Source organism: Melospiza georgiana, chromosome 9 (assembly GCF_028018845.1).
Source record: "Melospiza georgiana isolate bMelGeo1 chromosome 9, bMelGeo1.pri, whole genome shotgun sequence".
NCBI lineage: Eukaryota > Metazoa > Chordata > Aves > Passeriformes > Passerellidae > Melospiza > Melospiza georgiana.
Window position 1 is genome coordinate 27,831,377 of NC_080438.1, and position 17,160 is coordinate 27,848,536.

At 41.6% G+C, this 17,160-nt stretch overlaps 1 protein-coding gene across 12 annotated transcripts in view; it reads right to left on the reverse strand.

Moving 5' to 3' along the window:
• Positions 1-17,160, reverse strand: part of DAB1 (DAB adaptor protein 1) — a 413,827-nt gene that overhangs the window by 33,604 nt on the left and 363,063 nt on the right. For all 12 annotated transcript variants that reach the window (XM_058030141.1, XM_058030142.1, XM_058030150.1 and 9 more), the window contains 3 exons: positions 1,817-1,948; positions 1,093-1,212; positions 432-470 (listed from right to left, as the gene is read on the reverse strand). In XM_058030141.1, coding sequence (XP_057886124.1) covers positions 432-470; positions 1,093-1,212; positions 1,817-1,948 — 291 coding nt within the window. The remainder of the gene's footprint in view (positions 1-431; positions 471-1,092; positions 1,213-1,816; positions 1,949-17,160) is intronic.

Here is a 17,160-nt window from a genome sequence, read left to right on the forward strand (position 1 = left end):
AAAACAAAAACAAAATGTCAGCTTGTTACTATGAGGACAAGATGCCATCTTCCCTAATTCTCAGAGTAGCTCCCTTTTCAGTTAAGAGTTTGTATTAAAAAATAATGACAAATCTCATTTTGAAACTTAAAATCTGGATACACAAGCCACATTTAAAGCAGCATTTATGACATATTTCATCTAATATTTCTCCATCCATTATTTCATCTAATATACTCCAGCTGAAACATTCCATTCCATACAGACATATTGTGCTATTACTTACAGCTTCATCTCTAAATATGTTACTTTCTGTGGAGGTTTTAAAGGTTTCTCACAAGACCTCTCTCCATAAATTTCAAAACATCTTGTTCAAGATTTTGGCTGTGTTTGAAGATAACATGTATCTAGTCATTTCTGAAACTCCAAGGCCATACAGCTTCAGAAATTACCTGGTATACAGGATCTTCTACATCTTCTTCCAAAATTGTCTACAGCAAAGTAAGAGGACAGGCAGTAAAAGCAAAGAACATAAACAGCAGAGATAAAAGAACTGTATTCAGAAATTAAAGGACAGCAAAGGAATAAGCAAAATGGGCAGGTAAGTTCATAGTTTTCTTTCTTTAGGATACAGATAAAGTCACATTATGGTACAAAGTAACTTTATTCAAGTTCCATCCGAGTTTAACAATCTGCACCTTGTTTGACTCGATTCAAACACGCACATTCAGAAGTATATTGAATCTCCCCTAAAGTATGAGACACTTAAATCCTGGCTCACAACACTTAAAACCTGGCTCACAACACTTAAAACCAGGCTTACAACACCGACCCTTCATTAAAGTTTTCCTCTGAATGAGAAGAAACACTGAGCAGGAAATGAGGGGATCATTCCCAGTTTCTAACCAGGCTCAGCACACCCCAGGCACAGCTTTCAGCTCAGTTTAATCCTAGGCTGGGCTCAGGATGGCTGCTGGGCTCACGCTGCTCCTCGGGAAGCCAGCACTGCTCAAACCCACTGCTGGCAGCAGTGCTGAGGATGCTCAGAGCCTCTCTGGGGGGGAAACTCCAAACCCACATTTTGGTGGCAGTAGTCTAAGCTTATTGGTGTACCTGGTATACCGCCTGCTCACACTGTTTGTCCTTTTGTGCCTTTTTTTCCATTTCTTCCCTTTGTTTCAGTTCGTAGATGAGCTGAAACAGGTCCCGCAAGTCCAGGATTACAGGTTCAGCCTAAGGAAGCAAAAACAGGGTGGAGAATTTCTCTAGGGGAAAATAAACACCTCTTATCCCATCCTGCTGATAGAGCACCTCCACAATGGAACTTAATAGAGAATTAATTTCTATCTCAGCACCCAGGCCTGGGTTAATTCCCGCTGAACTAACTATGCTTGAAAATTAATGATAATTATAGTTATGAATATAAAAAGCATTATGAATATAAAAGGCACATGGATGAATGTAAAGGCATATTTATTAGTGGTTTCTCACCCACTGAAATTACATTAGTAGACATTGTGTGTAGTAGACTACACACAATGTGGGTTTTCATGAGTATAGGAACATAAGCAAATTTATCTTCATCCAGTCTAGCTTAGCAAGAAAGGTAGACAATAATTAATTATAACAAAACACATAATAAAAAATTGGGAACAATGAAACACATTCCCTTTTGCCCAAGCTGGTTCCATTAATTTGCTATTTAAGATCCACACAGACACTTGTGACCAGTTTAGCACAATCATAAACAACCCAAGACCAGGCACTTGAACAGCTCCTCACAAATGGCTTTTCAGCTGAGTTACATGGCAGAAAATGACAGTGATTTGATACTTACTGCCTGGGCTGTTTTTATTGCCACAAATCTATGATTTCCCTCCTTTCCACACACGTATCCAAACGCTCGGTGGTCTGTGATATCCTTTGCAATGTAGGAAATTTCATGAACTGCGTGGTGATGCTGGAGTAGCTAAAAAAAAAACCAAACAAACAACAGTAGAGAATATCCATCAGAATGTTTGATTAAAAAGCAGCATTATTCTCCTTCACCACTTTATCTGGATCCAAACACATTCTGGTATGAAAACCAATTAATATCTGAACTCTTTAAGCCTCTTTTTTCCTCAAAATTTAATCAAATTTGACTTGCTTTAGTAGGTAGACTAAAAGCTTCCACTGATGATTTTTCTAGGTATCTTTAAGTGAAACATAATTAAATAAAAAATGTACTACCTAGCTACTACCCACACAGCATCCCACGCACAGAATCAGTATTTCTTGGTACAGAAATTAGCAGGGGCTGCAGAAACCTGTAGCTTCACACAGGGTGACTCCCAGGCCAGGCAGATCTGCAGAGCTCCAGCTGAGATCTCCAATACCTCAAGGAATCAGTACCAGACCTGCTTATCTCCACAAAAATCAGCAACAGCCAGTGCAAGAGACTTCACTTCAAGCAGTAACGCAGCTCCAAATACTTATTTTCCTCAGAAAATGAATGTAAATGTAATTATTCAACTGGAAATCAATGCTGAATGCAAAAGTCCACATTTTACTTAAAATCCCACTTTGGTGAATTGTAATAATAAAAAGACTTAATTTTAATTGTGTGAGCAAACTCTGTCCAGAGTCAGGACATGAATCTGAGGCTCTTAGAAGCATCTCTTGTAGTGCCAGAATCTTTCTCACTTTGCACTAAACAGCATTTTTTCATCAAAGTAATAGAGAAGGATTTCCACTTAAAATAACGTCCTTGTAAAGCTTATCTAAAACAATCTATTAGTTTCAATTCCTACCTCCTGATATACTGACCTACTCTTGTATCATCTAGGGATAATGCTATTTCTGAGAGAGCAGGCAAAGCCTCACAGAGAATTCTTTGGAGGTCCAGATTCCTGCTGGCTTTGAGAAAAAGCACATCTTGAAAACCAGCATGGTATCCAGGCAATCTCTAAACAAGCAGTTATTTTTGGAATTTGAAAAAGAGAAAGTTAAAGTTTCAAAAAGCAGAAGGAGGGAGGATGCCTGCGTGTGGCAGGGAAAAGGCTGAGGGTGCTCAGGGCAGGATCTGAAAGGAGAGGCAGCCTGCAAGAGATGGATGGCTCCATATAAAACAAAAGACTGGACATGTTTCATTTTCATTTCACAGTAAATGGCTCTTAATGTCCCCATATCAAGATTGCTTGCTCGTGGCAGAGTTAAGTGTTGCCAGTGGCTGCAGGCAGAACGGGGCTCAGCTGAAGGTGCACTTCAGACTCTCCTGACGTGCTGAGCGTTTAAAATTAATGATGGGATCTTACTTAGATAATACAGGGATATTGATTTATTAGGTTTTTTTGAAAACCGAGTTACATGCTATCTGTTAGGATGAAATGAAATGTTCCCATCTCTCTATTCTGCATATGACAGGGAACGTTATCTCTGGCTCCTATTAAATCAAAGTTCTCTGACATTGTTTTATTGATTGCCAGGCAGCGTTCTGCACTGAAATTAAACTGTGATCAGATGCCTTCCTCATGGAATTAAATCTGAAGATTGTTCTACCATGGAAGAGTATCACCCACGAGGTAAGAGAGCAGATGGAGACTCTCCAATTTATTTGGGAATCCACATTCACTGTTCAAAAATCGTTACATTTCCAATGGTTATGATATTTTACACACTGTATCAATAGAAGTAGAAATTAGGTAAAGGTGACTGCAATTATTCTTTTCTGTATTTTACTGGATGGAGTGCTTAGGGAGAGCTTTCCACTTGTGTGAGGGACACTGAGTTACAACACACATGTGAAATGCAATGGTACACACACATCTGTACTCAATTGTAGATATAAACACACCTGTGTTTTCACAGCCCCCAGTTCACCTCATGTGTCCTTTCTACATATTCCAATCATCCATTCTAAGCACTATTTACTGAGTGCCTGACTTTTTACACCCGAAGGGCAGAAATGGGGCTCCTGTTGCAGTCAGGAGAGATTCACCACCATAAAATGCAAGATCAGAATCCTGTAAGTAGTGGCCACAAGAACATAAAGTAATTATTTCTCAACTGATGGATCTTTCTGACACCCCTGTATGCCAATACTGATGGATTCCATCACACACTATCTGAAGTTTTTATTCTGTCTGTGCTGAGAGCTGCTACAAATAATTTACCAATCCTTAAGTGAGGTACCAAATTGTTTTGGAGCACTGCAGCACGACAGAACAAATTATAGAGAAGACTTAATTTGTATTATGGTTCAACACCGTCAATTACATATTGCAGAGATTAGAAAGTAATTTAACATTTAAGTTTCAGTTGTTAACAAAATCCACAGCCTCCAAATTATTTTAGGTCTCCTGTGACTTTAGTCACTGTTGCAAATGTTGGAGATTTTAAATGGAAGCACAGATAAAGTCTCAAACTGGCTAACAAGACATTCTTGTGATTCATGAGTTCTTTTTCTTAGGCTAAACACAATGACATTGTTATATTTTATTCACATACTAAGATGTTTTTGCCTGGTGTTAAACTCAAAAGTCCAAAATATCCATCTGCACCAAGCCTGCTGCCTTTCCTCTTCCCCTTAAGCTTGCTCTGGTGTCTCCCACCAGCCATTGTTTCCTCTCCTTTTCTCCATTCCATCCCCTGCTTCTCCTCTTCCCCCAGGTCGCTCCCTGTACATCACACTGAATTGATTTAGCTGCCTCTGAGATCTGTAGCATTTCTAATTTCCCTCGGGCTGCTTGGCACCTATCATAAATTTTTTCACCCCTTATCCTCATCTTGCCCCTTTATTTCCACGCTGTAGCCTCCAGTGCCACTAAATCAATTAAGTCAATCAATTAAGTACTTGGAGGGTCCAGCAATCATGTCAAAAATGTGAGTTAGATGGCACAAGAAAGTCACTGCTTTACTATCGCTATTTCTCTTTTAATGAGGTTGTCTATTTAGTGGAGCCTGGGGCACAGTGTTAAGAGCCACAACAACAACAAAAAAAAAATATCCTGCAAGCTGCAAATCCTCCTGGAAAAGCTGCCCCACCACAAGCAGGAGGCTTGTTCCACACAGTACTGCATCCACCAGGACGAGTCTCACAGGGATTGGGGCTGCACAGCCTCTCACCTGGAGTAACTGCAAGCTGAGCCTGGATTCAGAGAGCTGGGATCAACTGGGAGCTCCACTATGGATGCTGGGATGTGGGATGCACAAGGACCAAGCCTATTGCTGCCTATTCACACTGGAATAAGCAATAAAATGTTTTGCCTGTATAAACTCCCTGAACACCTCAGTTACCCAGCAAACTGCAGAGTCCTTAATGGATTCATAATAAAACAACTTCATGGGCCATAGTTTCAGCCATGCTGCAAGTCCCCTCTATTCCAACTGGGACTGCCAGTTCTGTAGATGCCCATGGCATCAGGGTTGGGTTTTAGGTGATTTTTAGGGCCCCTTCCAACCTAAACTATTCCGTGCCATGAAACACCTGAATTCTCTACTGCAGATTCAAATCAATCAATCAATCAATCAATCAATCAAACAATTCAAATTGATTGCAGTTGTTGCAGACATCTTTTATGAGAAATCCTTTCTTTAGGATTTTTCCTCCTGAGAAGCTGAGAGGCCTCAGGAACAAAAATTAAACATTGATTATCTGCTGCTGTGGAATGCAACAGGTGCATCTGTGATTGGCCCATGTTGGATGTTTGTAATTAATGGCCAGTCACACTCAGCTGGCTCAGACACAGAGCTCGAGCCACAAACCTTTGTTATCATTCTTTGCTATTCTATTCTTAGCCAGCCTTCTGATGAAATCCTTTCTTCTATTCTTTTAGTACAGTTTTAATGTAATATATATCATAAAATAATAAATCAAGCCTTCTGAAACATGGAGTCAGATCCTTGTCTCTTCCCTCATCCAAGAACCCCTGTGAACACTGTCACATCTAGTCTTGTAACTTCTGAAAGTTTTAAGAGGTGGACAGCAGTCCCTCTATGTAGACAGCTAAAAAAACACCACCCAAACCCCCAAAACCTCTTCCTGACATAGATTTTTTTCCCTGGTACCCATTAAGGTGCATGGATACCTCTCAAGCAGTTATGAACACTTCCACCTCCTCTCCCTCTAGAGAAAAGCGCATTTCAGTGGGACTGTGTACACACAATTTGGAGGAAAAGTCAACAGTCTCAAATGTCAGAGTGAAATGAAAAACAACATCAATAAATTGCATTTGCATCACAAACTTTCTTGTGTTGTTTTCTGGAACTTGGTATTTGGATGGCAGATGGGGTGGCAAGACATCAGCCCCATGAGATCAGGCAGGGGATGAGCAGATGGGGAAATGAAACAACCACTGCAAAAATTCTCAGTTTCATGTGAAATAGCAGAGAGGAGACAGCTCAGCGTCATTTCAGAGCTACAGCTGCCAACAACTTCAAACTCCCTGCAAATTACTACTGGACACAGCACAGGGTGACTGAGAAACATCTTATTTCCCATCTGACAGCCCTTCCCTACTGTCATGAACACTTCAGTCACTTGCCCATGGAGAGGGGACAGAACAAACAATATATGACAGATCACTGTAATCTGCCTTAAATGTGACAGTGCTTAGTGTGAGGAAACACTTGATAGCCCAAAAAAATCTGTTATATAAACATTTACTGCAACATGTGGAAAATTTTATCAGGTTTGATCTAGGAAGGGAAGAGAGCTGTAGAGTTTAGGCTTAGCAAATTATTACGATACTGAATTCCTACAAGAAGAGCAAGGAGTTTTGAAACAAAACATCATTGCAATTCAGCTTCCAGAAAGAAGTGCCACGTATGAAAAACTAAAAAGCAAGACCCACTGGAAACCTCTTGCAATTGTGGATATTTCAGTATTGGGAGGCATTTCCCAGCACTGGCCAAGATGGTCAGTTTTGGTCACAAAAGAGCATAAACTGAAAAAAAAACATGGAGTGGGGGCTGAACCCTTCCCTCTGAAGGAGACTGAAAATGAACAGTCCAGTCCTAAATCTGAGCCAGAGCCACTCATGGAATGTAGGCTGAACAACAGATTATGGACTTTCCTTCTGCAAAAATACCCCACCCCAAGAATAGGAGCAGAAAAGGAAAATGTAACCTCCAGAGTGCTCCCCAAGCCTGAAGGGCCCTCTCACATGGCAGCCTGTATGGATGGCTTCACAATGAGAAGAAAATAAATCTGTCTAATCCCCGTGCTTCCTCCACACACACTGATTTTGCAGACAATAACCTGAGGAAAGACTTTTCCAAGTGCCAGCTACTAAAAGGCGTCTCAGTGCACAAGCTCTGCAATAAAAACACTTGGCACAAAAAGCTCACTTGGAGATTATATGCAGATCAAAGCTTGGTCTGTGTAGCACAAAGGGGCACATGAAATATGGTGCAGATAAAGAGAAGAATCAAAGCAGATTTAGCCCCAGCTCTTGCAGACTCAGTCCCTCCAGGGGGGCAGCCGTCTGGCTGTGACACAGCACAGCACCCACAGAAGTGTAAATTTAATTTCCTCTTAATAACAATAACAAACTCGTAAGAGCTATTCTCTTCCTGCAGCCGAGGAGACTGAAGCAAAGAAACCCAGATTATGTGACTTCCTGAGCTTAGCAGCTGAGTCAGGAGGGAGAGAGTCAGTGAGCAAGATCCTGTGTGAGGATAAGAACCTGCTCAAGTCCATGCTACACAAAGCTCTACCTGTACACTCTGTCCTAAATAAAGGCAAGTACTTCCCAGGAGCACCCCAGGTAAGAGCCTGTTCGGTTGGACTCAGGAAAAAAGAGCTTAAAAGGTTACTTGGGCCAAAAAAAAATCCAAATTAATCCTCACCATTCCCTTTGCTTGATGAAAAAAGCATCCTGCTGCTGGCTTTATCTCATCTGGGGAGCCAGAGTGGGACATTCCAGAGAGAGCAAAGGCAGTGCCCTTGTGGGTGCCTCTGTGACAGACACACCCAGTGATGCTCTCAGCTGGTGTGGCCCTGTCCCCAGCCCCAGAGTCAATTAAGGCAGCAGGACATGGCTCTGCCAGCACAGCAGCCTAATTGTGATGAATGGATCTCTGATATTGAGCTGCCTGGATGCTCCAAGAACCTAATTTGTGAAAAGAGAACAGCACTAAGGTAATAAACTTCTGTCCAGCTTTCATAATTTGTAATAATGTCTGACAAAGACCAGATATGAATTTAGTTATTGGTCATTGTCTTCAGAAGCAAATGCTAAGTTGCTCATGCAGAAAATCCATTTATTAGATATATGAATTTGGAAAGGGGCAAAACAAAACTGGAACATGCATGGGGCAAATTTTCCTTCTTCACTTCAAAGGCTTTTCAACTTTTTATTTATCAGGAGTGAAAGTAGCTAAAACTCAAAACCCTTGTCCAATTACTACAAAGCCCAAGTTATCTTTTAAATACGCACTTGCAAATTTTGCTCCGGGACAAAGAAAATCCTAAAGGGCAAGGAAACGTTTTCAGAGAGCTTTGGAAATACAGATGTGCTCCACTGAAGCTGAGATGCTGGGCCTCCCACGAGCCTTGTACCATTTCCCTATTGTTCTGCATCTGACACAGCCACTGCTCTATCAGGATGGTCAAAGCAAAGGATTTGCACAGCAAAAGCAAGAAGCAGCAAACCTCATCCTTGATACTGAAGTCAGTGGCCCCATCAGCTCAGCAGTGCCCCAAATTCCATCTGCAAGGAGCACCTACAGGCTGCAGGGCACTGTTTTGTGCTGCCATCTCACTGTTTCGGTGTGCTGCACACGGAACAGCCCTTGCCTGTGAGTCACTGTGACATTCTTTGGGGTGGCAGCTGCTCAGTGCTCACTGTGGCATTCCCAGGGCTGTAACACATCCGAGTGTTGTCCCCCTGAGCTCCCACCTCACCACCCTCTGCAAAATGGTCAGTGCATCAAAACAGCCAAAAACATGCCAGTATTGCTCTCTCCTCTCAAGCCAAAGCTTCCATAGAGCTCAAATGCAGCACCTTTGACCACACCCTGTATTTTATCCTGATAGATAGATTCTGAAAGGCTCATTGACTAAATCTTGAATTTGAGGGAGCACACTATTCTGTAATGAGACAGTTTGCTGCAGCATCACTGAACCTCTCCATATTTTTACTGTGTTCATCTTTAGAGCTTGTGAATGTCCTTTGAGCAGCCCTTACTTTTTACAAGCTTCTTTTGTTCCTTTACACCAATACTCCTCACCCTCCTGAAACGCTTTTGATTTACATGAACAGCACAAGCAATTCTTTCATACAACTCCTGGGAGATTTGGAAGTAATTTTTTTGGCTTTAGCTGTCTCAGATCTTAACTGCTTCAGATTCAGCAAGCATTACCAGCCACCCTCTTCTTGTAGCCTGTGATTTGAAAAACTCCTCAGTGAGAGGCAGCCGCTGATTCTCTTGATTTCTCATGCAACCCCTATAAAGCAGAGCTTGAAAAGATCACAAAAACCATACTCAAATTTAAGTTGCACTGGATAGTCATCAAACAGAAACTTCCTTGGACCGTAAATCTACTTGCACAATGTAAGAAACTTTACTAGAAAAGGGGAAAAAGGACAAGAGGGATTTATTTTGTATTTCTCTATCTATCTCCCAGATACTCTCCCTAATTTAGTAAGACTTTAAAGGGAGCTGAGAGAAAGCACAGATACAGGGAAGAACAAGAGCAGAAAAGGATTCTATGAATTCACAAGCTGTGTACAACCAGTATGTTGTGCTCACGAGCCAGTTGAAAATGATGCAAAACAGTTGGGAATTTCACAGGACACCATCCTGGTATTGTTCAAACACAGAAGTGATTTCAGAAGCAGAAATTAGCCAAGGTACAGAAGCAAGAAGACAATGATAGACTGCTTTCAGTGGCTGGTGATGGACTTGGGGCGTGCCTGTGTTTCACCAAAAATGACCCTGTAGTGATGAGCTTTACTATCCAGAGACACCATCATGAATCCTGGTCATAAAGACCAAACCATTTTGTTTTCAGTTTCCCTACAGAAAAAAAAGAGAGGAAACCTTTTCCTCTGAGTTACATCTGCACATATAAGCAAGCTTCAGACAATCCCATAAATGGGATCATTCATCAATAAATCCTTCATTTGTTCAGGTCCCACAGCAGACACTTCACCTCGGATATAAACCATCCGTAGCAACATGACAAGTGTGTGTGCAGCACTTGAGCCCTAAGATAAGAATAAAATAAAATGTAAAAGGCAAACCTCAAAGAGACTCTAAAGCAGAATGAAGAACTTGCAGGTAATTTTTTCCTTTATTTTCTTTTTCTTTTCCCCTTGCATTATCCCAAGGTAGGAATTCCTGAAGCTGCCCAAGGCAGGGGCTTGGCACATCATGTTCCAGCAGTTCTATATTTTAACTCAGGCAGTGGACACTGTTTTTAAGCTCTGCCCTGGTACCTTTTAACAGCAATCCCTACAGCTCCCATTTGCATATTGTAGTGTCCAGAGTTGTTTCTTCCCTGCTCATTTTCATGTAAAGCAGGGTGAATGTTTGGTTTTAGTCTTCTGCTGCTAATTGAAATCTCCAAAAGCAAACTTTGATTAACTCTCCACACTCAGACCTGGCCACACAGCTGAGAGCACAGATCAGCTCTGTTGGCTTTTCTCCCTCCCTGCCTTGCTTTCCTGTCCTGGCACGCACAGGATCTGCCTTTCAGAAAAGCTCCCTGGCAGTGCTGCCCTCACCCTTTACTGAAATGCAGGCAGCAAAGCCTTTCACAGCTGTGGATGCTGCCTTGTTTCCTGCTTATTCCTTTCACTCTTGCCCCTCTGCAGCTCCTGCACACATCTTGTCTTTGCTTCTCTCCATCAAACCTGAACTTACTCATTTCTGCACTCCCAGCACTGCTCAGCACTGAGCCTTGTGCATGCACAGGTTATGCTCACACATCATTTACACTTTAAAATACTTCCGAATTCCTGTGTCACTCACAGGAAAGCATTTGGCTAATTAAAGATCTGCACATAAAACCTTTTACAAACCAACTCAGCCTTTTTAAAAGCAAGGACATAATAAAAAAACTGGATTCAAATCCATATTTTGGCTATCTAAAAAGCAAAAAGAAAAAAAAAAAAGTACTTTGAGCTATGCAGAGCCAGGGCTGGGAGCCATATGCAATATTTTTAGACACCCAGATCTCTTATTTGCTTTAAATGTCAGGGCATTCCAACTAATTAGTGTTCTGCCTCACCTATTCACAGAGCTGCCTTTAAAGCCAGCAGGAATGCTGCTGCCTGTTCCACTGGGAGTTTCATGATGTGGAATGAGGATGGCAACCACAAAGGATTAGGAAGTATTAACGGCAGAGAGAGGTAGGATGCTCCAATTTAAGGACACGAGAGGCACCGCTGTAATCCCACAATTGGCACCACGTGCTGGGAGCACCTTGGGAGATGCTGTTCCAGCCCCTGGGATCCCCTGACACATGGGCTGCCACGTGCTGAGCACACACAGCACCCACCAGACAGGTCAGCAGTACAGGGATCTCATTTGGGAGGACAGCTTTTATGAGCAGGTGTTTTTGCACTGAGCAAAGATCTACTGGTATGTGGAATGTATGGCTTGTTCTACTGAAGGAGAGGGATGAGAGCAGGTATTTGTGTTTGGCATCCAGTGGCAGTGGCCTTTCCTCTTCTCCTTCCACAGGGACCTTATTACATAAACTAAGAGGGGTAAAAATGGTGTTTGCTCATTCCCATGGACTATCTGAGTGAACAATGCTCTTGCTGACCTCCCTGTGCTCCTGAAGGCAGAACATCACCCAACGACTTTACTTCCAATAAATATCTATTACCATCACCCTGCAAACTCCATGTACATTTAAAACCAATCCTTTCCTGTAGTTTCCCCCTCTAATTACCCTTGACAGTGAAGGACACCTGCCCCCCTTTCATCTGCCCCCACAACAGCAGAGCCCACAGGAATTCAGGAGCAGTGACAGTGCTATTGCTCCTACCAGGGCAAACACAAAATTGCAGAACAGCCCACCAGATAAAAATGCTCTGAATAGGAGGGAAAATCACCAGCACTCCTGGGGTGTAATGCTTCCCAGCCATCTCCAGGGAAAAAAGAGTGGATTTCAAAGGGGGGGATGTAACTTTCTGTTCTGGCACCTGCTGAATGTCCCCCACTGCTCTCCAGGGAGGTTTCAGAGCATCTCAGCTGCCTGTGCTATTATTATGTCAGCACTTCTCCTGCTAAATCCTTTCCCAAGCAGTCTGAAATCCTGCCATTGTAATTCCAGGTGTGCTGAAAATGGGCCTGAAATTTTCTTCTGCTGTGTGATGCATTAACCTGGCTTAAAACCACCGGGGCTTGCACGCAAACTCTGTATTTTGGGTGCTCTTCTAATAAGACTAAATTGCAGCTGGAGAAAAAGCAATGTGGCTCTGCTGGAGATTCATTTATCTGGATCACAAAAGGGTAGTGAATACAGGCAAAAAAATTCCCAATATAAGTGTATACTTGGAGTTTTCTGCCATGGGACAATAGGGAAGAGATGCTGTGCAGCTCCACGATATAACAGGATCCATAACAACAAATACACTGACTTTCAACTTTTAGCAAAATCCATCCCAAATTTTGGTTAAGCATATCAAACATTGAAATTAGTAAAAACCAGAACTGTTGGCATGGTAATTTTTACTATAGCAGCTCTATAGACAGAGTACCCACCCCCAAATGCAATGGAAGCCAAATGGTAATTGGGAATACATTAATATTCCTAATATTTACTATTTGGAAGTGCTATTTATCACTGTTATAACTATGTAACAGTGAGATTCTCCATACCATAATGCAGCATGCATGTAAGCAGCATTTCCCTTTCTTAACTCAATCCTGGGGTGCTTGGATTAAACATCAGGAGGCCAAATGAGACTATCACTAAACTCATAAAATCTCATTTTCTGCCTTTTTGAAAGCAATCAACTTTTTACCCTTTTCACACTGAAAAAATACAGCTACAACAAAATTGCACAAATTATTTCAGTTTGGATAATGTGTCTGCAATAGCTTTATTTTATCTTCATGCCCATTAGGGTCAGAATTCTCACAAGGAAGTTTCTGCATATCCTGACAACAAGAAGACTGAATTCAGAGCTTTTCCCTCATCTAGGTGAAAGAAGAGAAATTTCAGCCCTCAAACCAAACTCTAGATCCCCAAGACTTCACAATATGCACAATCACATCCACATTTTGCCTTTTGGGTTCTTTTTTTCCACAGTAACAGCACTGCCACGATACCTAAGGGTTTTTAAAACCCTCATCCAGCAAACTGAGCATCCAAAGAAGAGAAATCCAGAAGCTTGTGGCCATTAAAAATCCCTGTGGAGCACTGTGAACCATCCAAACTGCCCAGGGCCCAGTTTGGAAGGCCAATAATGAATGAATTACAATAGTCAATAAGGGATGTAATTAAGGAAGTAGGTTCTTCTGACATTTACATTTTGCTAGCTGCCACATGTCCATGAAATGTGTTATTGTTTCCCCTTCTGAAGTACCAGGGTCTATAAATACCTTTTAAGAATCATACACAGATTTTTAAGTCCTCTCCTCTGCCATATTCTAATTAGACACATTTATTGCGTGTAGAACAGTAAATGCCATGTTTTACTGGTCATATTTACAAGCAGAAAGATGGAAAGTGTCAGGGAGCAGGGCATGACTCCCAGTCAGCTCAGAGGGATCTTCTGCAGGCAGAAGCTGTGGACAATGCACAAAGAAAGGCCCCAAATGTCACCATTTTCAACTCTACGTGCAAAACCTGACTTAGTTCTTTTACAGTTATTGCTTTTTTTTTGTTAGTATGCAATATTTTTTATACTGCAGCCCTTACAAGTCCTCAGCAGGGTCCAAGACCAAACATTTCTTACAGAAAAAAGTTCCTATAAATAGATAATACTGATTAAAAAAATAAGGAAAGAAAGAATTAAGAGGTAATCCCAGCAAGTTTAAATTGTATGTATTTATACAATTTAAACAATATATATATCTATATTTAAATAGTAACCTTTGAGAGCTAAAGGCCAGATGCCCCTTGGGACATCTCTGGGATGCAGGAATGCAATAGCTCCTCAGCATCATCAGGTTTAAAACAAGCTTCTAGCATGGGAGTATTTTAAGGAAAAAATAAGGAGGTACTGCATGAATACGTGCAAAGAATTCCTCCAAAAAATGATGGGTAGAGAAGGAAAGGATTTGAGAGTCATTTATTAAGAAAACTGAATAAATGAATGGTGAAAGTTGGTACTATGGATTGATTCCTCAAAAGCTGATGAGGAATAAAGGCAGCCATGAAGAGGCTAGGAAAAAAAAAACAATTCAGCAATGGGGTGATGAAAGAGAGAAGGCAGATCCAGCCCAGGAATGCAAAGGGAAGTGTGACATGATCAAAAGAACAAGCTGAGGCAGCAATCCTGGCAGTCACAATGGATTTCAAAAATAAAAGTCAAATTTGTCAAGGACAAAGAAAGGGATAACAATTGAGACACGACACGAAGAGAGGCAGGACTGGGTTTAACTCCCAGTGTGAGAGTAAATGCTGTATTTCAGAGCAGGTGAGAAGAATCCTGCAAGATCTGCAGGAACCCTGGGTGTGGCAACGCAAACACAGCAGCAGCCAAACACTGCTGAATGTACAGGGCTGAATAAGAGATGATGCTGATATTTTGCTCAGCTCTCTGAAAAGGAGGTCAGAGAGAGAGACCCCTGGGAGTCAGGATTAGAAGGCCTGGTTTAGCCTCACTGAGCCTGAGCTGTTGGCTAAACATGCAAAGAAAGGGCTGAGAGACACATCAAGATTGGAGCAGAAGACAGAGCTGGCATCACTTGGTTCCACACAATAACCAAATTTATGTTTAAAAATGAAATCATTCTGGCAAAAAGCACAGCAAAGAGAAAAAACAGAGGTCAAGGACAGAGAGCACACAGGAAATCCCAGATGAAAACTGCAGGAGGGGATCTAGGAAAACAGGTAAAACCCAGAGATAAGAGCAATGGGGATCAGCTGAGAGGCCTTGGTGTGGGATCAGCTGCTGGGGAAGATGCTCACAGAGGGCTGCACCTGAGATCAGCCAGAGAAAGGAATTTGGCAAGTTTCAGAGCCATGAAAGGGAGAAAACCCAATGTGGGAGCCCCAGGCAGGGACCACCAGCATCCTCCTGGCCCATCCCACCCTGTGGCAAACACAAAACTCAGTGAACTCCTCACCCCATCTCTCCTGCTCACTGCGGAGCGAGGAGAGAGCAGGAGAAATTAATTCCTTCTTTTATTTCTATTTTTAAAGCCTCAGAGACGCTCAGTGAAAGAGACTGTGACAGTTTGACATTTCATCTGCTCCAGCACATGTGCTTCAAGGAATGACTGCAGATCCAGGATTGTACCTCCATTTCTGGCCAGGGATGCCAGAACCAACAGATTTCCAGCAAAGTCAAGAAGTACCTTTGGTACGTTTCAAACGAGGCCTCTTCTGCCAAGAGTGAGAATTTCAATCCTGCTAAAATTTCTCTTTCAGCCAAGTTTAGCTGTCCTGTTAGCAATCTATCTGCATAATTAACACCATCACTCACATTGCACAGGAAAGAGCAGCAAATCCAGGGGTTATCAGCAGACATCTGATAAAGCTTCAGAATATGCTGGGAAATGCTTAACTTGAGAAATCTGCACTGTAAGGTCAAGAGAGCTTAGAGGTTCAGGAAGATGGGCAAGATGCTGGCATCCAAAATATTGGCTGGAACATTTCAGAGCCATGACAAGATCTCAGTTAAACAGAACGCTCTGAGGACAACAGGATTATAACCTCCCACCACGTGTATTATTTATTTGGATGTCATTAAGATTTAAAGCAGAAGCACCATCACCAGTTCTGTGGAGATAAATTAATTTTTTTTTACAGAATGCTACAGGTAAGAGGGCACTGAGTAACACCACTTCAGGCAGGTAAACCCTCTAAGATAATAAAATAAAATCAAATTCTCAGCAAAGATAATGAAGGTTGGATAATGAAGGTTGATAGATAACAAGAATAGATAGTTAAAATGAAATAAATGTATTTATACACATAGTTTTCCTTCCTGGAAAACCAGCCTGAAGAAAATGGCTACAGATCAAATTCATGAAATATGAGTAACACACTGTAATACTTCTGTGCAATAAATACCAAAACCCCACCAGAGTATTCCTAGAAATGTTACAATCCCACAGACTGGGCCCAAGAGCTTTATTTCAATAAGGATAGGGGCCAACATCTCTGAAAGAAAATAGGCAATGCAAACGAAACTCACTTTTGGGGAGCTACAAAATAGGTAAAAATTGGTGAGATGACTGTCATTTTCATCAACTGGGTTACAATCCATCTGTTTATGGTGTTTCACATAAATAAACAAGATACTGACACTGATTTACCCTGATTTTTGGCCAGTGGAGGAATCCAGATAAATAATTTAGCTATACAATACCTCATAAAGAGCTATATTTTACAGCATACTCTGGCCATCTGCAATCCATGCAATTACAAAAATTTACTTTAACAGAAAGAATTCGTTGCTTAGAGCCAAATAGTAATTTCTTGCTTTTATCTTATTTCTTTTTCACAGTTTAGGGGCTTGCCATTGAAGTCGGCAGCATTTTGCAATTAGAGACAACAAGAGTTTGAAAGCAAACCTCACTGCATGGAGGTGGATGGAAATCTTTTCCCAAGCATTTTCAGAGGATTTAATTATTAGTTTCAAATACATTTTTGGAAAGGAACCTGCAAGTAAACAGAGATTTATGGCCACATAAATAAACAATGAGACAATTACAGGCTCTTTACAGAGCCCAGATTAGTCACACAGGTCTAATGAAGCATCACTGAGCTATCGCAGGGAGATGGCCTGATGTGTGTGATTAACAAAACAACATCCAGGAAAAGCTAAACAACACTGCTGGGCCTCCACAAAATCTGCACTTCCTTCCATATGCACAGCCATGGCTTTTGTTGCTTCCTTAGCAAATCACCAATCTCTACATCCCACCCCAAAAGGGAGAATATTAAATAACACAATGCAATTGTATTTTTGCTGTCTGAAGATCGTGCTCTTGAAGATATAAAACAACTCCCATAAAATAAATTAAGATTATATTGCAGTATTGAGGTCTAGCCAAGATGGATGT